We start from the raw sequence: 25217 nt of genomic DNA, 5'->3' as shown, positions 1-25217 counted from the left end.
CAAGGCAATTGTTTTCCCATCTGCCATATAGATAGTTAGTATTAAAACAACTCAATGTTTGTTGCCCATCTCACAAGTAAGTGGTTCTGGGCAGCATACAAACACACTTCTTTTCTTTTAATGATCCTGCAATCCCTTACATTGGGGTGGAGTCAGGGCAGTGGAATAGAGCTGAACATTTACTGGCCAGATGCCCTTCCTGACGCCTATGGAGAGTTTGCAGCAGAGATGAAATTCAGCAGGTTCAGTTTGATGACCTCCTAAATTGCAGACAGGAAAAGAGATTGAAGACACTACACGGGGAGGCTGATTGATGCAAAGGTTTACAGATTAATAGTATTGTAGATCATCTGGTCCAGAGGTGGTATTCAGTAGGTTCTGACCAGTCCTGGAGAACCGGTAGTGGAAATTTTGAGTAGTTCGGAGAACCGGTAAATACCTCTTCTGACTGGCCCCGGAGTGGGGTGGGAATGGAGATTTTGCATTATCTTTCTCTTGTGATGCCCATCAAGCCACATCCGCAGAACTAGTAGTAAAAAAAATTGAATGTTACCACTGATTTGCAGCACATATCTTCTCTTTGTGCCCAGAGAGAAAAATATCTGCCGCTACCTGGGTTCGAACTCACAACCTCCTGACTGTGAGCTGAGAGCTTCATTTCTAAGCCACCCCACCGCTCAGGCCCAGGGAACATAACTATGTTTTTAAAGCCTTGCAAAAAAACAGCAAGGTGGGGGCCATTGCTGGAAGTACCATACAGGATATACACAGTATAAAAATGGAGGAATTCTGCCTCCCTCCCCTTAATGGAGGAGGATGGAAGTTATATAAAAGCCTTGAACATGTGATATAAGGCTAATTTCTGCATTTTTGTTACTTCAGTGGTGGACTCTATATACCATTCTGGTAGAGACAAACTCAATTCAGTTCAACTTTTCCGAGGCTTTCTTTGAAATTCTCTCCCTGCGGAGTTGAGAGGCCTAAATTCTTAACCTTAAATAGCCCCTCAAACACAACTTTTAATTGCTGGCTTTTAATTGCTAGCTTAATGGTTGATTCTAATTGCTTTTGCTTTCAAACTGTCTTAAATATGTTCGCGTTTAATGCTGATTTTATGGTTTATTTTAAAGTGTGGAAAGTCTTTTGGTGGTTGGTAATACAACTTTGATAAATTAAAGCAGATCTCCAACCAACCCCCCCCCCCCAAAAGCTAAAACTTAAAAAGAAAAGTAACATTCTGAAAATGCTGGGCTCTTTTCAGACAACAGCTGAGTGATCAAATGGTCTTTTAAGATTGCAGCATGAAAAAATGCTATCGAGTCACATGACTCCCTATTAAGGCTATGCAAAACAACTGCTTCTGTGCAATGGGCCTTTGAAGAATAGGAAGAACATATGCATGTTTGTTACAAAGCAAACCTTATCTACTATATGCTTCTACACAATGCTTCTACACATGTAACACAAATATGATACGTAGGATCTCTGGTGCCCTGAGTTGGGTTTTTTTTTTTTTTTTTGCAGATGTTTCATTACCCAACTAGATAACATCAACAGTGCTAGAAGCTAAGATCAATGTAGAGATGTCATTAATTTCTTTATTTCTTTTTTCTCAATAGATTTTAGACTGTGTTTGTTAAAAATCCATACCGTGTACGGGTTCTGGGAAGTCGGGGGGGGGGAGGAGGAGGGGGGGAGGGAGGGAGGGGTATACATTAGGCTAGACAAGAATTTGGTGGTAAACTAGAACTATTTTGACACACAAAAAATTGTACTCCGGTGTCTTACTGATTGAGGAATGATGAAATGTTTGTTTTAAAAGAAATAAAACTTTTGAACCTAAAAAAAACAAAAACAGTGCTAGATGATAGTGTTTATACCTGTTTACCTAGCAATAGCTTGCCCTGACAGTGTTCTTGGTGGTTCCTTGATTGGGCTAATATTTACTGCATGATTGTTGGGTCTGGTATTAATCTTGGTGTTAATCTCTGCTTATCTAGATGTTGACAGCTGACAAGAAAGTGCTTTGGTCTTTTTGTTTCTTTCTTTTTTCATTGTCTCTTTTAATGGTATGTAGATGTTGTTAATTAGGGGCAAAAGTTTATTCTCCAAGCTTGTGGGTTGGTTTCCGAATGTTTTAATACCAGGATAGCAACATCTTCAGCAGAATTTAGGGCAAGGGTCGGCAGCCTGGAGCCACATGTGGCTCTTTCATCCCTCTGCTGTGGCTCCCTGTCGCCGGTTGGCACCACAATATTGAGAGGAGCTTCTGGTTGGGGAGGGGAGGAAGCAAGGCGTGGCAGGAGGAGACTTTATGGCAAGGGGCAGGTTTTCTGGTCAGCTCCACAATTGATAGGGCTTTCGGTTAGGACAGGTAGAGGAAAAAGAATGTTGTGCTAGGAGGAGACTCTATGGTGGGCGGAACCAACCAGGTCAGGGGGCTTCTGGTTAGGACGTTTGTGATTCTTTGAGTGTTTAAGGTTGCTGACCCCTGGTTTAGGGGATGTCACTGTTCTATTGATAAGGGCTTAAGGTGTGGGGTGTCGTGAAGGTCTTGTGGAATCATCAGTCTCGTGATGGGTCTTGTCATATGGGGATTGCTTCAGGTCAGGGTTGTAGGTGAACTGCTGGTATATGTGTGTGTGGGGGGACTGAGAGGGCTGGTTGAGGGTCATTGCTGTCTCTGGTGCAATTGATTTGGATTCTAATGGGTTCGTAGGCTGGTTGTAGGTCAATTAGTTGATGGAATTGCTTGTGGAGTGCCAGGCTTCAATAAACTCACAAGCATGGCGAGTGATGGCATGGCCGGTGATTTTTGTGTTGCTCCAATTGAACTGGTGCAAATGAGAATTATTGCAAGCTCAAGTGCTCTACAAAAATCTAAGTTACTAATGTTCAAGGGAAATGAGGGGCAATGAACTAGGCATTCAAGGTGGGCTGCACTTAGAACTCTTACGGGCGCATAGGGACTCGTGACTTATGATGTGTTTGACCTTTCCCTTGGGCTCAGCCTGGTCATGTCTTAGGCTCATTTTAATTTCATACAGCATTACTTTTGTTTTCATTAACGGCTCCTGGTAAAATTGCGCTGGGTTGGGTAGGGTGATCATAACCAGTGGTGGGATACGACCGGTACGCCCTCATACAGGTGTACCGGTGCCTGCTGGGAGCACCAGGTACCATTCTGGTACGGTGCTCTGGAGGGCCCACCCGCCCTCCTTACCTGTATTTGAGCTGATTGGAGCTTATGCGCACAGAGCGTACGGCGCCTGTGCGATGCTCCGCCGAGCAGCTGGAGCATTGCAGAGCCATTGCGGAGCATAATGGGCAGTAAGTACACATGTGCATGCTGTGCATGTGCATGTGGTTGACAGCCGGCCCCGTTGCACCGTACCAATTGCACCGGGATCCAGAACCTACCACTGGGCATAACATACTATCAAGAAGTAGAGGAAGAGAAAGTGTCAGGGGTGAGTTAAGACAAACAGTTGAAACAAATATCTTTAGTGATCAAGGATGACAATTAGAATTATGGTATTTAAATAACCTGGGTCCAGATAATCACAGCATCTGGACAGTGAGCATGAAACCATCATAAAACTAACAGAGATTTATGCCACTGAGCCCTCCACCCGATCATGTAGGAATCAAAATTAATGCACCCATGACACTTCCAGTTTCTGTTTGAGCACATCTGGCAAAGGGTAATTTATCATTTCTCTTAATAATCGGTTCCACCGCTCAATGACTTACATTATTTTTTTCCCCCCTTAACATTCAAAAGTAATCTGCCTTCCTATAACTGGAATCAATTATTCCATGTTCCATTCTCTAGGGTGATGAGGTATTGGTCTTCGATGTGAAACATCCTTTCATATATCATTCAGAATTGGACAAAATATCTCCAGAGTGATATTTCCCAACCTTAACAATTTTCTAGGCGTGTGGATAAAAAAATCCCAGAATAACCAAAGCCAATATGGCCATCGATAAGAATCCTGATAGTTGAAGTCAGTACACCTGGAAATTGCAATGATTAGAAAACATTGCTCTAGCCAGCGCACATGCATGCATCTTAGCACCTCCGCGAGCGTCCATGATGCTTCAGCTGCTCCGCAGAGCGTCACACAGGCGCTGTACATGCCATGTGAGTGCGCAGAAGCGCAGAAGCTTTAAAAGACAGGTAAGGAACTCTTTCCTATGGAGCACCATACCGGAACGGTATCCGGTGCTCCGGGCAGGCCCCGTACCAGGGCATACCACCCTATTTTCCCCAGTTTACAACGTTCTGTTCTTTCAATGAAGCATCCAGATCTACCTACATTATCTGTTTTATTGGAGGATACATGGGTTTAGCTGCACACAGACTAATGTGTAGTGAGGACAGAATATTACTTATTCTGAAAATATATATTAATAGTAATTATATATAATTTCTTAGTTCATGACCCTCAGATTCTAGTACCAATTGAATGAGTATCTCTTTGAAAAGGGACACCACTGGACCTCTGTAAACCTTGGACTAACTATAGCAACAAATTCAGATCTGTTTGGGAAAACGTCAGTGATCCTCTCAATAATTAGAGCAGTGGCGGGTTCCGGATTCCATACCAACCGGTACAGTTGGAACAGGCCCGGTGTCGCCCACATGGAGGCGCACAGTTCGCATGCATGCATCGTATCTGCGTGTGATGCCTCTGCAAGCCTCCGTGACTCTGCAGCTGCTCGACGGAGTGTCACACAGGCGCCATATGTGCCATATGCAGAAGCGCCAAAGGCTTAAAGGAAAGGAAAGGAGCTCAGGCGGGCGGGTGGGCCCTCCAGAGCACCGTATTAGAATGGTACCTGGCGCTCCGGGCAGGTTCAGGTATGTCCGTACCGGGCTGTACTGCCTGCAGCCCACCACTGAATTAGAGGAGCATCTTCTGACTCCAGATAGACTCTAAACATTGCAAGGAAGGTATCTCCAATTTTATTGGCAATCCCAAAGATGTGAGTTTCTCAAATGCCTTTATCTGGGTTTAATTACTGAGTTTCTTGTTTTGCTTGGTTAACCTACAATCTTAGTTCATCTTTCTTTCTTTTTTGATCATGACAGCAAGAATAACTCTAACAGAAGTTCATGCTCCTATTGGATCATTCTTAGGATCACTGAAACTGCAGCCATTTGTTTAAAGTGAAACTTGTACTTTAAGATTATACTCAGTGACAGACGTTCAGAAGGTTTTTTTTATTTATTTTATTACTGGGGAATCATTTGTTTCAATCAAGATGGTTTTTAATTTTTCCCCCCACCATAGAAAGGGAGTTGACTATTTAAACTTAGAGAAAAAAAGTATCAAGGGTTATTTCTAATTACATGCACAATTGCTAATCCATCTGTTTACCCCATTGCTGTAGATTTTTTGTATTTATGCACGCTTGAATAATGATGAAAAATTAAAGTATACCAAGAAGTCAAGGGAATATATCAGAGTATATGAAATCATACAAAATTCCATGTAAAAAATGCAGTTCCTCCAGCTCTTGAAAATAAATTAAGTCTGATTTTAATCAACATATTATATACCATAGGTATTTCATACAGATGGAAACTTCAACTTACAACCATTTCTTTAATGACTGCATTTACCACGACACTAAACAAAATTAAATATCAACATGTCCTCACAACGGTGGCAAGAAAGGTTATAAAATGGGGCTAAATTCAGTTAACAAATGTGTCACTTAACAACCTAAATTTTGTGGCTGTTAAGTCGAGGACTACCTGTACAATTAAGGTTGTAAATGTAGGATTTATGAAAACTGTGACTTGATAAAGTAAGGCTGCATGTATTTCACTGCCAAGGGATGTTTATGATTAACATTGTTGGGAGTGTACTCCTAGTGTTGCGTAGGCAATATATATCTTTATACAACAAATGGTCGTTGTTGCTTTAAATGAGTGGATGTACTTAACGGTTGTAATTAACTTTACTATAAGAAGGAGTCAAGAGAGCTCACTCTCTCTCTCTCTCTGCTTGTCCTATGCTTGATGCCTTGATGACTGGAATGTGAACTGCAACTGTAAGCTATTGTTTGTCCTTTGAATTGTGTTTGGACTAATATCTACTATCACTGCTTGTGAAGCAATTATCAGTAGTAAAGCTACTTGTTTTTACTAGCAGTGTCTGAAACTCTATTCGTGTGTTTCTACCAGCAACATTCTTTCTCTCTAGCTGTACTTTCGGAGATACCCCTAACAAACATAACAGGAGTGGAATTTTATTCCCCACACAGATTAGACTGGGCCCCATTTTGACAGTCTTTCGTAAGGCCTTGAAGACTTGGTCCTTCAATGGGCCTGGGGAATCCAGAGTGAGATGGAGCCCATCAAGTGGCTCATTTGATTGTGTGTTGTTGCCAGGGGTGGGATGTTGGTTTTTTTTAAAAAAAATCTTTTATCTTGGGTTTTTATTGTTTGTAAGCCACCCAGAGTCACTCTCAATGACTGGGTGGGTGGGTGGGTGGGTGGATGGATGGATGGATGGATGGATAGATAGGTAGACAGATAGAGATAGATAGTGATAGATAGATGATAGATAGATAGATAGACAGATGTGATAGATACATAGGTAGATAGATAGATGATAAATGGGGGATAGATAGATATGATAGATAGATGAAAGATAGATAGATAGATAGATAGATAGATAGATAGATAGATAGATAGATAGATGATAGGTAAGAGATAGATAGATAGATAGATAGATAGATAGATATAGTGATAGATAGATGATAGATAGATAGATAGACAGATGTGATAGATACATAGGTAGATAGATAGATGATAAATGGGGGATAGATAGATATGATAGATAGATGAAAGATAGATAGATAGATAGATAGATAGATAGATAGATAGATAGATAGATGATAGGTAAGAGATAGATAGATAGATAGATAGATAGATAGATAGATATAGTGATAGATAGATGATAGATAGATAGATAGACAGATGTGATAGATACATAGATAGATAGATAGATGATAAATGGGGGATAGATAGATATGATAGATAGATGAAAGATAGATAGATAGATAGATAGATAGATAGATAGATAGATAGATATGATAGATAGGTGATAGATGCAATAGATAGATAGAAAGACAGAGAAATAGATGTGATAGATAGATGATAGATAGGAGATAGACAGACAGACAGACAGATAGATGACAGACAGACAAATAAATAAGCAGATGAATGAATGAATAAGGAGGATGAATGAATGAATGAATGAATGAATGAATGAATGAATAAATAAACAAACAACCCTCTTAAGTGTATAAGCTCTTTAGGGTTGCCATGCTCCGGTCCCATCTACTTAACAATTCCATTTCATGGACCTGAGAGGTACATTTTCTCTCAACTAGCCTTGCCCTATAACAGCATTCTGCCCCGGCCCAGTTAGTCCAACCCCTGGCCCTGGCCCTGCTATCTTTTAGGGGAAAAAAAACAGAAATTTGTGCCTTCTGGCAGACCTTGAGCTAGAAGAGCATGTAAAAGACTGCTTACCCCTTCATTTTATGTCTTGTATTTTCCGACATGCTTTGGTTGCGCTGATTGGTTGGTTTTACGACATATTTTATGATGTATTTTAATTTTCGGTACATTGAATTGAGTCCCCTGATTAAACTGCCTACAAGAGGGAACTACAATAAAATAAGGTAAAACTGTCTCTTGCTGCGCTATAGATTCCATATTCCACCCGACATTTTTTTCCTTCAATTTGAAGCAGACCCTGGCACCGTAACATCTACTCTTCCCTACCAGCCACAGCAGCACGTTTCACACAAGTGGCGGGCGCTCACCGAGCTCCATTTGCCCTCGCAGTGGGCGCGCCAGAAAAAAAACTTGCTCAAATGAAGCTGCATGTGTGTCTGTGCATATCTGACACTCACAGAAGTGGAGTTGTATGCACTTTTGCCCACCACTTGCATGGCCCGATACCGGACCACAGCCCGGGGGTTGGGGATTCCTGAGCTACAGTTCTGGCAACTTCCCTAAAAATTCCTAATATTTTGCTTTTGTCTATTTTGCCTGAACTTCAACTACCTATTGACATTTTCACCATGTTATATGTATATTTGAGCTAGGAAGGAAGGAAGGAAGGAAGGAAGGAAGGAAGGAAGGAAGGAAGGAAGGAAGGAAGGAAGGAAGGAAGGAAGGAAAAGAGAAGAGACGAAGGAAAGAAGGATGGATTTCATTCTTCTTTTATCTATTTTATATAGAATTAGTTGCTACAGCTGCATCCGAAAACAGCTGCATTAACTTCACAAAAAAGAGCATGGAAATTTCAGGAAGAAAGGGAGCAGAACAGGGAAAAAAGAAAGAAAACCACAATTGGACAAGGAGCCTTCTATACGGTTATAATGGAAAAGACTTCTTGAAAATTCCAAGTATTCAGGATAACCGATTGTTATGTACTTTAGTTTGGGACATTTTGCAAAATCCTGTGATCCTTTCCACAGGATAATTTAAAGTGGATAGAGGAACGGAGAAGGAAGAGTACAATTTAGAGAGTTCTACTCAAGTCGTCCACCTAAATTCATTTGTGCACCTGTTGCTGAAGAGTAAGTGTGAAATCTGCAACAAAATCTTGCCGTGTAGCTTGTTCCTACAGTGTAGCTTGTTTAACACAGGGGTGTTAAACTCAAGGCCCAGGGGCCAGAACTGACCTATGGAGTACTTAGAACTGGCCCACGGGACCATCTTGGAAACAGAGAATGACCAGGAACATGGTGCCTCTGCCAGCGAAAAGGGAGCTCGGGAGGTCCGCACAAGTCCGTCACAAGCTACATTTTCACTGGCAGAGGGTTGCAGGAGGCTGTTGCAGCCGAAAATGGAGCTCGGTAGCCCCTTTTCGCTGGCAGAATGCTTGGGCTGCCATAGGCACCCCCGATACGAGTGATGTCAAGCTGTCCATGCACATCCTGGCCACACCTATCCCGGTTCCCCGAGGTCAACCACAACCCTGATGCAGTCCTCAATGAAATCGAGTTTGACATCCCTGCTGTACAAGGACAGACAATACATTGGCAGCAATCCAGCACAGTTCAGGCCTTGGCAGCAATCCAGCCTGCCAAGCTCACAATCCTGTTCTCCAACATTCGTTAATGCGTTGACTCCTGCAAAGAGGCGTGTGCACAAGCATTCCTTTTATAGTCTTGAGAGGAGCCTAATTACCACCAACTGAGTACAAGGACATAGCTAGCTGTTCTCTCTTCTTCAACACTTAAGGTTTTCCTGAACCTGCATAATTTTTTCCTTTTCAGTGGTAAATGTTTAACAGTAGAAGTTCCTCAGGAAGGTCACTTAAGTCCTGCATAATTCTATGCCTAGGAATTAAATACACCAATGGAAACAAACACTCTCATTTATCCCCCGCCATTCAGAGGTCAAAAGCTCTTCACCAAATAACAAAATTAAGTCTATCAGCACGAAAGTTACTTTACAATTTCTTTCATGCCGCCTTGAACACAGCAGTATTTATTTTAAGTTGGTTGGTTTGACTAAATAAAAGACCCTTAGACCAGTGACCTGCAACAACATTTAGTTCTAAGAAGAAATGTAAAATGCTTGAAAAGAAATGCTAGCATTTATACCGATAGCATGAAGTAGAAATAAAGCAGCACGAAAAGGAGAAAGAAAGTGCCCACTTTCTACTTTATTATTTTCTGTCTTTTGCAGCGCTAAATTGCCATAAATCATATTTGAAATCTTCATTATTTTCTCATTCCCTTGCCAGAACAAAAAGGATTTTTTTTTAAATCTTGGCATTCTGGCTAAAGGTTCACCCTCCCCACTCTGGGAAAAGAAAATAACACTAAAGTCACTCTTGCTTCTACTTATGACCACCGTTTGAGCCCAAAATTTCTGTCGCTAGGCAAGGCAGCTGTTAAACGGTAAGTTGCCATCTTTCCGTAACCAACTGAAAGTGTTGCTGTTTTGCCAGGTTATAAGAAAACTGTTAGAAAGAAAATCAAGAATATCTCTGCCATTTTTCATGTTAATGAAAGTACATTCAGTACATAAAACTGAAAATTGTTCCATGGCTGAAAGTTTTTGGAGACTTGGAATGAATCAAGATGAAGGGAGTGAGCTTTTCATCTCAATAAATCTTGTTAAAGAAAAGTCTGTGAGAATTGTTACTGGAAATGAATCACTTTTGGAAGCCGCCAAAAAGCCTGGAAATTTTTTTTAGTCTCTCTAGGTCCGTGATAGCAAACCTATGGCACGTGTGCCACAGGTGGCATGTGGACCCTTTCATAGTTAAGGCAGGACTAGAATTCCAGTCTCCTAGATTCTCGACCAGTTTGTTTAAGTTTAAGTTTTATTTTATTTATATGCCACCCTATTCCCTAAAAGGGACTCAGGGCGGCGAACAACTTAAACGGGAAGGGGAAACATACAAGTACAAAATAGACATTTAAAATGACCAACAACCACACCTGTCGAGAGGGGAAGGGAGCTCATCAACCCCAGGCCTGTTGACACAGCCAGGTTTTAATGGCTTTTCGGAAAGCAGGGAGAGAGGTGAGGGTCCGAATCTCCACGGGGAGTTCGTTCCAAAGGGCCGGAGCTACAACAGAGAAGGCCCTCGCCCGGGTCGTAGCCAGATGGCATTGGCTGGTGGATGGAACCCGGAGGAGGCCAACCCTGTGCGATCTATGGGTTTAACCATAGACCAAACTGGCTCTCAATTTGACAATAATAATGAGAAAATGTCCTTTATATGTGGAAACTGGGTAATCAGTTTCACTGAAGGTAACCAAATTAAATTAGCTGAAATTAGTTCTAATTTTTTTTTTATCAAACAACGTCATAAGATTCTCACATTCATCCTGCACTTTTATTTTTATTTGAAAAAAGAAATCCTTAAAAAGAAAAGAAAGAAACCTACCAGCTAAGAAATGGAGAACTTTGTTTGATCTGCCTTTTTAAACAAACAGACATTCTCCACACTTCGCAGAGTGATAGGTAGAGTCAAAAAGAAAAAGAAAAGAAAATAATGGGCTGTCAGCCACTATATGATTCGAAACACGCATCTCTCGCTCACCTAGCAAATATTGGAACAATCTCCTGGTCATATAAAGAATGAATCAATTTTCTTCATCCCATTACAAGTCTTGAATTGCTGGTTTTAACATGACATGGAAAACCGCAGTGCTGGTGCGAAATGAGAGTGGATATTATAACATTACAGCCCAGAGGTATCTCTAGCAGCTCACGGTTTTTCAAACTGATGAAACGGCCATTGCATTTTGTATCTGCACCGCAACAGCACAACACTTATTTGATCATCTGGGGTCCCTTCGGACTACTTGTGAACACCTTTGTTATAGAAATCTTCAGGCTGTAGGTGGAGAATGAGCATACTTAAGTATCTGTAGCCCAGTCTCGCAGATACATTATTTTATCTATAGATCACATTTAGGAGGTGTCAATTTCCCTCACAAAGAGATTCTGGGAGGTATAGGAGTAAGACATAAAAATATAAAAGCTATTGATAAAAGTTATCTCTTGTAGCCCAGCAGGAGCCGTTGGAGCTGCCACTAGACTCCGACAGCGAGGGGCCCTATGATTTGGCTCTGGAGGATGTGGAGGACCCTGGACAGGGTGCCGATTCCGAGCAGGGTGCAGAGAGGCTGGTTGGTCACTAGGAGGCGCCTGAGCCTTGGACCAGTGGGGAGGAGACAAGGGAGTGTGATCCTGACGTCATGCATTGGAGTAGTGGGGAGGAGCCAAGGGAGTTGTTCCTGGATGCCCGGCAACGAAGAGCTAATAGGCGTAAGGAGCAGTTACGCAGTTACAGGAGATAACTGCACTCAGTTGGTGGTAATTAGGCTCCTCTCAAGACTATAAAAGGAATGCTTGTGCACACGCCCCTTTGCAGGAGTCAACATATTCACTTGAGCTGGAGAACTCTTGGGGCTAGCTTGGCAGGCTGGATTGCTGCCAAGGCCTGAACTGTGCTGGATTGCTGCCAATGTATTGTCTGTGCTGGCTTGCTGGCAACGTCTTGTCTGTGCTGGATTGGTGCCAAGGTTCTGTCTGTGTATCAATAAACCCTTGCAGTATCTTTGTCTCGGCGTAGGGCGAGGGGGATCAGAACAGTTATCTATAGATGAAACTTATATACCAGTGATGGCTAACATTTCTGTTGTTGGGTGCAAAAAACGCAAGAACGCATGCATCACCCATAATGCAAAGCACCCCCCCACATGTGCATGCACGGACAATCCCCCCATGCTTCCCCCCCCGTGCCACACTGCTCGTCTCCAAGCTGAGTTTGGTATTTCCTTCGGGGGGCTGGGGGAGGATGTTTTCACCCTCTCCAGGCTCCGAAGACTTTTTTGAAGCTTGGGGAGGGTGAAAATAAGCTGACCGGCACATGCATGCGCGCTGGAGCTGATGGCTCGCATGCTTGTAGATATGGCTTGGCGTGCCACCTGTGGCACGCATGCCATAGGTTCGCCATCACAGTTATAGACAAAAAGATTACCTTCCCAATGCCGCAACCCTTTCATACAGTTCCTCATGTTGTGGTGACCCCGAACCATAAAATTGGTGTTTCGGTTCCTAAGACCATTGAAAATATGTGTGAAAGGGTCGTTCGACCCCCCAAAGGGGTCCGGACCCACAGGTTGAGAACCACTGTATTAGGAGGTAATTAAAACAAGAGTAGAATCCAGGTGTTCCTCCACTTACAACAGTTCATATAGTGACCGTACAAAATTACGACGGCACTGAAAAAAGTGACTTACGTATGATAGTTTTTCACATTTATGAAGGCTGTAGCATCTCCATGGTCATGTGATCAAAATTCAGATATTTGGCAACTGATTCATATTTATGATGGTGTCAGTACCTCAGGGTCATGTGATCAAAATTTAAATGATTGGCAACTGATTCATATTTACAACGCTGCCAGTATCCCAGGGTTTGCGACTTTCTGACAAGCAAAATCAGTGGGGAAACCAGATTGACTCAGCAACAACTACGTTACTAATTTAATAACTGCCGTGATTCACTTAACAACTTTACTGTTAACAAAAAGGTTGTAAAACGGGGCAAAACTCACCTAACAAATATATCTCATTTATCAACATAAATGTGGGGCAGTGAGAAATGTGTTAAGTGAGTTTTGCCCTCATTTTATTACTTTTCTTGCCACTGTCAGCCCTGGATGCCATTTTTCTCTTTGGATCTCCAGGGCTGCCACATTTTGTGCGTAGGCCTGCTGTGGGAAACTGGGAGCGGGGATTGCACGGAGTGGGTAGAGATAGGGTAGCCATAACAACATTCTTTTCTCCAGGAGTCAAGGACGTTCAGCCTGCATCTGGAGTGGTATGACTGGGAGGCATCTCCTGTTGGGACAGTGGATTGATGGGACTATGTGATGGACATGTGGGTGCAAAGGGGGGGGGACTTCGACTTTCCTTTGGGCGGGGAAAAGCCGGAGTGCTTTCAGATTCAGGTTTTCCCAGATGTGCCAATGTGACATCTCTAATAAAATGAAACTTTGAGGCAACTGCTGGCCCTGGAGTCTTATTTTGGGTGTTTTTTGGAACCCTAACAGCCATATTTGTTAAGTGAGTCGCTGCAGTTGTTCAATTAGTGACAGGATCGTTAAGTGAATCTTGCTTCCCCATTGATTTTGCTTGTCCGAAGGTCGCAAAAAGGGATCACATGACTCTAGGACACTGAAACCGTCGTAAATGTGAGTCAGTCATCAAGCATCCAGATGGAAATCACGTGACTGTGGGGATGTTGCAACCGTCCTAAGTGTGAAACATGGTCATAAGTCACTTTTTGTAACTGTGAACGGTTGCTAAGCAAGCCGCTATAAATCGAGGACTATCTTGTATATATTTATGTTTTAATATTTTTTTCAATTTTTCAATTTTTTTTTATTCTCTTACATACCATTTAAGAATAAATTCACATAATTGTTATTCTTCTTTACATTTGTCATTCTTGTACATTTGTTATTTCATTTAATAGGTTATAATATACAGTTTGGGTTGCTTTATTTACTATCTCTTCCTCCTGTTGTAACACCTCCTTATTTTCCCTTTCTTTTCTCCCTCCCTCCCTCCCCTACTTCCTTCTTTCCTCCTCTCCTTCCCCTTCCTCCTTCCCTTCCCCCTACTCTTCCTCTTCCCTTTCCTACCCTCTCTCAGCTTTAATATTTTATTTTTACCCCATCCAGAGTCCCCCTCACAACTACACCGAAGAAGTATGTAGAACCGAGCATCTACGGACGCCCGGTTGATCCAAAGAACTCAAATGTCTTCCATATGCAGTTTACTCAGATGCTTGTATTATGTGGGTATTAAATGTGTGGAAATGAACATGTTGCAGCAATTAAAAAGTTCGCCTTTTCAGAAATCAAAAAGCAGGGGGAATATCTGTTACACCTTAGAGGGTAAATAAATGATATTTCTGCCAATGAAATGCCTGCTGTGTTCCCAGTGCTTTAAGACACAGTAGAAATTGATTGAAAGTCAACAGGAAGAATCCTGGTGATCAGCAAAGAATGCACCTATAAAAATAAATATCTCTCCCCTCAATTGGAGAAATATTCCCTTGTCCTTGCATTTGAATGTTGTACTACTTAACCCCTTCTTCTGCATACCAGAATTGCAATGATCTGACACTGTAAACAGATTTGTATAAGTTTTCCTACTACATCCCTTTATAAAAAGGGTTGAAGAGTGAAGTTGCGGGTATCACTCATCACCATTTTTTACTCAAATAATATATCATTTTAAGGAGTAGAAATAAGATTGTAAAATTATTTTTACCAGGGGAAGGGGGAGACTCTGGGGGGAAAACCACTTTTTTTTTTCTTTTGCTATACACACACACAAAAATACAGATGGAATTCTAATATAACCGAATTTTAAATATCTAATAATAAAGGACAGCAAGCTACTCCATGATGTACATACAATACAGATAATTTTGTACGTCCATAGATGGCTGTTGCCACCATTTTTTAAATTGTATTTATTTATTATTTATAGAAAGAGCAAAAGTTTCAATTTCTATATAAACAGTGTGTTGCTTAGGTATAGTTATTTTGAGTAAGAATCACCATCATAATAACAATAGCATTCATAACTTTAATAGGCATCATAGGGAAACAATAACCTCTCATCTTAACATTGATAATACATGTATAGTGACAGTAAGGTAAAGGTTCCCCTCGCACATATTTGTTAGTCGTTCCCAACTCTAGGGGGTGGTGCTCATCTCTGTTTCAAAGCTGAAGAGCCAGCATTGTTCGAAGACGTCTCCGTGGTCATGTGGCTGACATGACTAAATGCCAAAGGCGCATGGAACGCTGTTACCTTCCCACCAAAGGTGGTTCCTATTTTTCTACTTTCATTTGTACATGCTTTTGAACTGCTAGGTTGCCAGAAGCTGGGACAAGTAACGGGAGCTCACACTGTTACGTGGCGCTAGGGATTCGAACCGCCAACCTTTCTGATCAACAAGCTCAGCGCTACTGAGCCACATAGTGCTTACATTACATTTAGTAAACCATTTTTACAAAATTAGTCATTCTCTTGTATTTTTAAAAATCTAAAATCTCGCATTTAAAAAAAAATCTGTTTCTGCTCAATAACCATGGATAGAATGAATCCCATATTAAGAAGTATTCAGTGGCTTCTCTGTCTTTAATTGTAAGAGTTAATCTGTCCATTTCTGCAGATGGTAGTATTTTATTTTATTACAATCTTTTCTGTAGGGACCTCTATGCTCTTATGGGGGCTGTTATATATGCATATACATATATGGTCAGATTCCTAATATGTCCGAATTTTAAATATCTAATATTAATATTAAAGGACAGCAAGCTACTCAGTGATGTACGTACAATACAGATGGCTGTACGCCTACATAGGGCTGTTGCCACTATTGTTCTCCTGACTGTTGGATGGGTTGTCTACCACACTCTCCTGCGGGAGAAGGCACAAACTAAAAGGTGCAAATTCCAAATTCTGAAAGGTAAAAAGGTTGAGGCTCAGAAAGTTGATTGACATTGAAGCCAATTGCTATTGTTAAATCAGAGATTCTGGAAAGGATGCAAGCTTGGTAAGATGCAGTGGTGGGATTCAGCCAGTTCACACCTATTCGGGAGAACCGGTTGGTAACTTTCTAAGCAGTTGGGAGAACCGGTTGTTGGAAGAAATCTCATTTTGTTTTTTTCCACTTTACAGGGCTAATCCAGTAAGGAAGGCAGGAAGGAAGCATTCTGGTGTTGTTTCTAGCCTAATCTTTATTGTCCTGCTTACAGAAACTGCCTCTCTGGTTAACCCTTATTACATTGTAACAGCTAAGGTGAAGCACCCATCAATGTGAGTGATGTTGAGTTGGCCATGCCCACCTAGTAACATGACCACCAAGCCCCACCTACCCTGCTAGTCACTAGGACAGAGAACCGATTGTTAAATTATTTGAATACCACCACTGGTAAGATGTCACCTACAGGGGTGGCATATATCTCAGTGTATATTCTGAAGCAGGTTGAATCAGGCTAAGCATTCCCAACTTAACAACTTATTGTGGGTGGCAGGACCTGGTTTAGTTGTGGATGAGGGACGTACAGGAAATTATAGGACTATAAGTAGATTGGGTAGTAGAAAAAAGAGTGTTAAAGCAAAAGTAATTGTGGGTCCGCCTCTGAAGTTACCAGAAGTTGAGCCTTATTCAAAGGGGAATTCACACTCTATTATTGTGCAAAGTCCAATCTATTCAGTTTTAACACAAGGTTGTGTAAACCACCAATTCTAAGTTGCAATGTTTTGTTTCTGCACCCCAAACAATTTGAAACTGAATCAAGAATATTTTGTTGACAAGCCAAATATTCAACTGCAAAGCCTTTCTTCCTTCCTTCTTCATTCAATCATTCATTCATTCATTTCCTGGCTAACTGACTTACCTCCCTCTCTCCCGTCTTTCTTTCTTTCTTTCTTTCTTTCTTTCTTTCTTTCTTTCTTTCTTTCTTTCTTTCTTTCTTTCTTTCTTTCTTTCTTTCTTTTCTTTCTTTCTTAGCTGACTTCCCTCCTCCCTCCCTGGAGGAGGACATCTAGTGGAGAAACTGCTTCAGTCTCCCAATTTCAGCCTTAAAACTTCACCAAAACACATTGAGTTGCTCTCAATCACCTATTTTAGGGCCTATTTTACCTTATTTTGTTCACTTGGGGAGGATTTAAGCGTGGACATGACAGACAGTGCCAAAATCCCTTCCCACCTTAAAATCCAGAAAATAAGATATTTGGGCTTTTCAAGAAAGTTGCACACTTCATTCCTATTTAATGTTATGTATGCTTGAAACACACTGATGGTTCTCCAGTGCCACTTAGAAGGTTGGATGGCTGGTAGTCAATTAAGCCAAGGAGATACCAAGTGATATAATCCCAGACAACATCTTGACTTTTTTGAACTTCTTCTGGCAGATGCTGTCCTAAATAGAAGGAGGGGGTCATAAAATAGGAATGTCATTAAGCCATTCAGTAGCTCCAGGTTTTCTGTTCTCACGTTCATTCCAAAGGTACTTTTTCAAGAGGCAGTTTGACTTTGTTTTTCCTTGAAGATGAGTCACTTCTCATCCAAGAAGCTTCTTCAGTTCTTCTTCCTCAGAAGCTTCTTGTGTTAGAAGCGAATGTCTTCAAAGAAAAACCAGAAAGTCCCAGTTGTCTCTTGAAAAAGCACCTTTTGGATAACCATGACCTGGATTTCTGAGAATCTCCATATGTCAGGCCTGCAGTCATTTTTCTTTTGGACATTAGGCCTGCCACACTTTCTATTATTCTTCTATGCATTTTCCATTGTGGGAAATGGGAGGGAGGATATTACGGAGTTGGATGGTATGTAGCCATAACAACATTCTTTCTAGAAAGCCAAGGTCATCATTTGTCTCTGCAGCTAGCCGGAACTGGATGGGTGGAACTGTCAGCATGGCAGTGGAAGATTACATCATGTGATGGACTTGTGGGTGTGGAGGCAAGATCTTGAACTTTCAACTGGGTTGAAAAAAACGGGAAGCTTTCAGATTTGGATTTTCCCAGATGTGCCAACATGGCTCTCTTAATAAATTGGAACTTTGAGCAATGCTTTGCCTCGGACTCTGATTTAAATTTCGATGCTATTTGGAACCCTGACACCATAGATATTTCTCACCTTTATGTTATGGTTGTTAACCTCCTTTTAAAGGACTCTACACCCCTAATAAGTTGAAAGTGAAAGTGCCAACAGAATAAAAGTTTCTACATACAAAGAACCCTTTGATGTATCAACATCATTGCAGAACATAATTGTTAGCTCTTCTGTTAGCAGTTTGTCCTTTATTTTATTTTATTTTGAAGAGCATAATGGTCAGAATTAAAATTCATCACTTCCCGCCGACCACACAAAACTGTCATAAATTGAGGCGATAAATTACCGCTATGGGTTGCTGTGAAATTAACACTTATATATGGGAAATAAAACTGAAAATTTATAGCAGCAATCAATCTGCTTTAATGTATGTAACTTCATCATCTGTTTTATTTACTTTCTTCCTTTCTCTCCCCTTCCCTAACACACACAAAAAAACCCTTTTTCAGGAACTGCGTAATTGAAAAACAAATGGCTTGTTATGAATGATATTCTAGCCATTGCAAAAATGTCATGTTACAAGAACTATTAAGGGATGTAAGGCTATTGATGAATGAAGACTGCACGAAGGTGGAAAAAATATCATTGCCATGCGAGTAACTGCTGGGGGCATCAGCATCAAAGCTTAAGATCTGTAATATATCAATAATATAATTAAGGGCACCTTTTCTAAATTCGCATTCTCCGGTGATACTGAAAATGTTCAATTTCCACAGCTGGAAGGCACAACATTTGGACAAAGCTACAAACGGAACTTACATGATCAGAATTTCAGTGCAAATGGAATCAGCATATCCAACATAAAAAAGATTTAAACAGTGCCCGGAACTACCTAAATGTTAGCAAATATAATAAAATCTATTTTGATGAGAAGGGAGCGCATAACCCATTATTAAGGAAACTCAGTCTTTAATTTGAAATTGCACACATTTAAAAACCTATATTTAATTCCACTTGCAAACTCTGAAATAATTACTAAAGCATTTAGAGCAAATTTTCACAGAGGCGTTTCCGTTTCCTTTTCCCCTGCATTTCTTCAAATATTCCTCAGTTTTGAAGTGCGGTCTGCATGATAGAGCTACCTAGAAATTTGTATTTGTATCACTGATATTTGTTAATGTTCCTTGCTTCGTACTTTGTATGAAGCATTTTCTGTATCTTTGATAAATAAACATCAACAAGTGCTTGTTAAAGCATTTTAAACATTGTGGGCAAGTATCGTATTTTCCCGAGTATAAGATGCGCCTTCCCCCTCCCAAAGGGTGAAAATCTGGGTGCGTCTTATACATTGAATGCAGCATTTTTGGCCTTCTGAAACCCTACCCCCTTCACAAAAATGGATGTGCAGAGGGTTTGGGAGGCCTGCAAAGTGCTTCTGTGGGTTGGGGAGGGCAAAAATGAGTGAAACGGGCCGTTTTTGCTTGTTTTTGCCCCCCCAGCCCCCAGGAGCACACCGCAAGCCTTCTAAAGGCTATGCATGACCTGTTTTTTTTTTTTCTTTCAAAAAACAGGTCATTTCTTTGCTCATTCCCCACCACCCCCCAAGTCCCCAGGAATACTTTGTAGGCCTCTCAAACTCTCTGCATGTCCCGTTTTTCACAAAAAAATGATGTGTGCAGAGGGTTTGGGAGGCCTGCAAAGTGCAAAAAACTTTTTTTAAAAAAAAATTACCTCTTCAAAATCTTATATGTGTGTCTTATATTCCGAAAAATACAATATTTGGTTTCAGAAAATTACTGGCCTTCACATTCCTGTTCTGAATAATGGTTTATTTGACCTAAAATTAAAATAGGATTTCTTTTACATATTTACATAGTACAAGTAACAAGCTTTCTGATACCCCACCTAAATGAGCAAAATTAGCCTGTTTTCAGACACTGAAATCCAGATTATAACCAGGGGTCGGGCTGCTGGGTGTTCACAGGGGTTCGGGAGAACCTCTAGCTAAGATTCTGTGCAATTCGGAGAACCCCCAAATCCCACTCCTGGCTGGCCCCGCCTACCCCAGGAGTCCTCACGTGGTCCGTTTTGAATGCAGGTAAGTTCAGGGCACGCGCGGAGGCTCAGGGAGGGTGAGAAACGGGCCTACCGGAAGTTCAGGGAGGCCTGAAACGGGCCCGCATGGAGGCTGGGGAACAGGCCCCCGTTCTGGAGCCTGGGGAAGCTGTTTCTGCCCTCCTGGAGGCTCAAGGAAAACCTCCGGAGCCCGGGGAGAGCATTTAATTTAACAGTGACAAAACAGGCAGCAAAATATCACCCAATATTTTTATAGGTGACCAAAAATTGGCCTACTGCCAATTACCTCCACTAGACCAATAAGATCCCATAGACTAGGCCTCCTCCGAATTCCATCATCCGGCCAATGTCGACTGGCAACTACCCGGAGGAGGGCCTTCTCGGTGGCTGCTCCGACCCTCTGGAACTAACTCCCCGTGGAGATTCGTACCCTCACCACCCTCCAGGCCTTCCGCATAGCCCTTAAAAGCTGGCTGTTCCGACAGGCCTGGGGCTAAAGACTTGCAACCCCACTCGAATGGTATGACTGTTATGCTTTTTAACGGTGTATGGTTTTCATGTTTGTAACTTGTCTGTTTTTCCCCTCCTTTGAATTGTGAGCCGCCCTGAGTCCCCTCAGGGAAAAGGGCGGCATACAAATAAAGTAAAATCAAAATCAAATCAATTCTATATATGACAATCATTCCCATTAAAGCAAAATATTTGAATTAATGTTATTCTTTCCTCAATACAAATAATAAACAGACTCTGACAAATTTAATTAGCATTTGGATCATAGAAATGCCAACATTTGTACATGCAAAAACCTAATGCTAGATCTAATTGTCAAATTAAGAAATCTCTAGTTAGGGGCACAAAAAGTTTGACAAATCTTCTCAAGTCAGCTTCGATGGGAAAATATGAACTGTTTGCATATCAACAATTAATTGCTAACCAATTAATTTTAGATGCAAACAACTAATATTACTGGAACTGATCCATTTTAAAAATTACTAGCTAATAACCCAGTGCTGCCTGGATATTTATTTATCTCAACCCTCCTTCCATGAACTTCGCCGCAATTTCTAATGTTGGATTTCCCCCCTTACCAGAGGGACCCGCCTTGTGGAGTACTGTGAAGCCATTACCATGGCAATTCCACAGCACTGTACAGTAGAAGTTATTTTAAGGCAGTACGGTAGAAGCCATTTTAAGGCACAACAGGGTGTACTTTAACAGAACGTTAAAGTACGTCAAGTTTGGTTGAAATTGCTCGATGTGTTCCAGAGTTATGCTGGAACACACACACACACGAAAAAATATGGGGAACAATTCAGATACAACAGTAGTTTCATCTACATTATAGCTTACAAACCAAGTTTCAGAAATACGTGTGATTCTGGCAATATTTCTGTGTCACCTTGTTTCAGTGTTCCAGCTTCCTGAAAACTAACCACCAATAACTGTGAATATTCTCTGAAGCAAAAGAAGGAAAGACAGTTGAACGAAAAACAATATATGCAAAGAAAACCTTCCATAACATCTATACAACCATTCTTGGTAGCATGAAAAACAAGGAAGTATGTCCTACCGGTTTTGGTATTGATGGCAAAAAAGTTTTGGGGGTTTCCACTTGTAATCCTGTACGTCATCTTTTCAGTGGTGCTGGAATCGGGATCTTGTGCCTGTATCTGAATGACTGAAACATCCTTCGGGGAATTTTCCAAAACAGACGGATAATAAATGGGTTCAGAAGTTAAGGGCGCATTGTCATTTACATCTTCCACTTCGATGTAGACCTCAATGGTGGTATAAAGCGGAACAACTCCACGGTCTGCAGCATACACAGTTAGCCAGTAGGACTGAGTAGTCTCTCGATCAAGGATATCGCCTGTGTATATAACTCCTGCAAAACAAAAGGAGAAAAAAATATGTGTGGAATTGCAGAAAATGACAATGAATCCATATTGTTTCTTGTCCTGCCAACAGATGCTTTAGTAAATAAGTTGATCTCTTATATTAGGAATATAATCTAACGGTTGGGTTGGCAATATATAAATCATAGAGCAATGCTGTTTCCTCAATCGACCATAAGAGGGAGCCAGAATGACTGTTAGCTCTCTGTTTGTTAGGTGTTGGTCTGATCTGATCTGAGTGTTTTGGAAGCTGGCTGTTAGAAAGTGCCGTGAGCTATTGTAAGTTTTGCAACTGCTAGAAAATTTTGAGTACCAGACTGTTTGTATGATTATGGACTATTATTTGAATTATCCCTTAACTGAAAGACATTGATGACTGACTGTCTTATCCGTGTATGACTTGGACTGTTTGATGGACTCTGATACCTCTATTTCCACGAAAGTAAAAGCCTATTTAAACTGCAGTGTCTCTGTATGCTGGTTTATGTGTTCTCCAACACAAGTCTCACAACTCTTCTCTGAACGGACTCGCTCTCCCAACGGGGAGCTTACCTAACACCCTCCTCTTTAGGGTAACCCCTCAGATACTGGAAGACTGCTATCATGTCACCCCTAGTCCTCATTTTCTCTATACCAGTGGTGTCAAACACGTGGCCCACAGGCCGGATCAAGCCGTGATAGGCCGCAGAGTAGGCTAATGGGTCGTCCCGGAAACAGTGAGGGACCGGCCTCTGCTGCTCCAGGCCCACCCAGTTGGCTGTGACGATCAGGCCATGCCCATCCTGGCTTCAGGAGCAAACAAAATCCCGATGCGGCCCACGACAGGATCGAGTTTGACACACCTGCTTTAGACTAGCCAAACCCAAATCCTGCGGCTGTTCTTCGTATGTTTTTGCTTCCAGGCCTTTAATCATCTTATTTGCTCTTCTTTCTACATCTTTTTTGTAATGTGGTACCCAAACTGTAATTTTTTTTTATTTTTTATTTTTTATTTTTTTTCTTAATTTTCTTCTATCCCTCTACTCCTCCCTTTGGTGTATTTCTACAATCTATTAATATATTCATATTGTCCTATTTTTACAGTAGAATTAATGAGCAACGGTATACAGGTGCAGACACGTTACCTTAAAATCTAACACATACTATGTATCCCCCCTCCCCCCCAACACCCCCCCTCCCTCCCTCCCCCGACTTCCCAGAGCCCGTAAATGGTATAGATTTTTAACAAACACAGTCTACAATATATTAAGACAAAGGAAATAAAAAAAAGAAGTTAATAACATCTCTGCATTGAACTCAGCTTCTTCCTGTTGAACTAGCTATGAACAGTTTAGATTATTCCTAATCTTAAGCATAGGCTATCTGTAATTTCTTAGTCCCATATTTGTTTTGTATATAGTCAATCCATTTTTCCAGTCTCTAAACTGTCTCTAAACTCTTAAAAACTGTAATTTTTAAGTGTTTTCTGCTTGGTTTGTCTATTTGGAAAGGGTGACAAGATCACTGCAAAAACTTGGTTCTGATAGACAGACAGACAGACAGACAGACACATAACCATAGTCTTAACAGTAATATTTCCATAACTTTCTCAAAGAGCAAATTTGTTTTCTAATAAGACATATGTATTTTAGCAGGCCATGTCACCTTCTCACTTGAATATTCTCACCCACCCACCCACCCATAATGCTCCATCACTTCCATTCCCACCTACTGCACAGACTGTCTCCTTCCCATCCACCACATGGGCTTGGAATCCCACCTCCTCACCAACATACTTTTGGCTTCTTCTTTTTCTCACCATGTGTCTTCTTTTCTTTTATCCCCCTTACTACAATTCCCTGTCTTTTGTTTCAAAAGCTCTATGTTAGTGCAAATGGGAAAACATTCCAATTTGGGGGTTTTATGGATCTCAAAAAAACCCTCCAGTTTTGTAAATAATAATAATAATAACATCATTGTCCAGAATATTCCTGTACATCCACGGGTGGGATTCTACCGGTTTGGACCAGTTTGGGTGAACCGGTAGCCCCGACTATCAGCTGGAAGCGAACCGGTTCACTCTGACTTTGAAGAAGGCCCGTCTGCCGGCCCCTGCACAATAATCATCTATATTTCCTTTAGCGAAGCGCAGCTGATCATCATACTGGATGGCTTCACTTCAGCTGTTTTCCTCACCAGTTTTCTGCAAATTGCATGCAAAACGAACAGTTTGTTAAACTGGTAGGATCTCACCCTTATGTACATCACTTACTATAGTTATATTGGAAAGTGGACCACAAGTTTTAGTTTAGTTTTGTTTAGTTTATTTGTCTTGTATGCCGCCCACTCCTGAAGGACTCCGGGCGGCTCACAATAAACAAGGGGAGGGGGGATAAAAAGACAAAACAACACTTTAAAAATACGCAACATTCACAGTTTCCATGGGGCTGGATATTTCACAAGCCCCCCGGCCTGCTGGAGCAGCCAGGACTTGGTGGCTTTGCGGAAGGCCGGGAGGGTAGTAAGGGTCCGGATCTCCACGGGGAGATCGTTCCAAAGGGCTGGAGCTGCGACAGAGAAGGCTCTCCCCCGGGGCGTCGCCAGCCGACATTGGCTGGCAGATGGAATCCGGAGGAGACCTAACCTGTGAGATCTAATCGGTCTATGGGAGGTAATCGGCAGGAGGCGGTCTCTCAGGTACCCAGGTCCGATGCCATGTAGGGCTTTATAGGTAACGACCAGCACCTTGAAGCGGGTCCGGAGACTAATGGGTAGCCAATGCAGCTTTTCCATGTTTTCTATCCCTCATTATCCCTTCCTCTGGAAAAACTGTACCTTTTTTATATGTTTTACAAATACTTTGCATGTAAAAAACAACAGAGTCCCCTGGTACTTGATTCAAATACAATGTGCTCCCACTCACAAGTTCAAAACCCTCCTATGACTTTTGACCACATGCCAATGTAATTCTTGCGTGTGATAGGAAAATAAAAGCCGTGATCTGTTCCCAGCTTTTTCTAAATGGCTTCTTCCAAGTTTCCACTATAGATTGATTTCAGTGTGTTAAGGATGCTGCAAATGGATTTCTCTAGCAGATTTAGTTATCTGTATTGCTT

The 25217-nt window shown here is 41.5% G+C and overlaps 1 protein-coding gene across 7 annotated transcripts in view; it reads right to left on the bottom strand.

The window, feature by feature from the left end:
* FAT3 (FAT atypical cadherin 3) overlaps positions 1-25217 on the bottom strand; it is a 553941-nt gene that overhangs the window by 263085 nt on the left and 265639 nt on the right. For all 7 annotated transcript variants that reach the window (XM_087721078.1, XM_087721079.1, XM_087721081.1 and 4 more), the window contains exon 3: positions 21798-22112. In XM_087721078.1, the coding sequence (XP_087577204.1) occupies positions 21798-22112 (315 nt within the window). The remainder of the gene's footprint in view (positions 1-21797; positions 22113-25217) is intronic.

Source organism: Thamnophis sirtalis, unplaced genomic scaffold (genome assembly GCF_051295495.1).
Source record: "Thamnophis sirtalis isolate CommonGarterSnake01/CBP01778 unplaced genomic scaffold, rThaSir2_p1.2 scaffold_8, whole genome shotgun sequence".
In the NCBI taxonomy this organism is placed as follows: Eukaryota; Metazoa; Chordata; class Lepidosauria; order Squamata; family Natricidae; genus Thamnophis; species Thamnophis sirtalis.
Note: the sequence above shows the minus strand (reverse complement) of the source record. Positions and strands in the feature narration are given on the sequence as shown.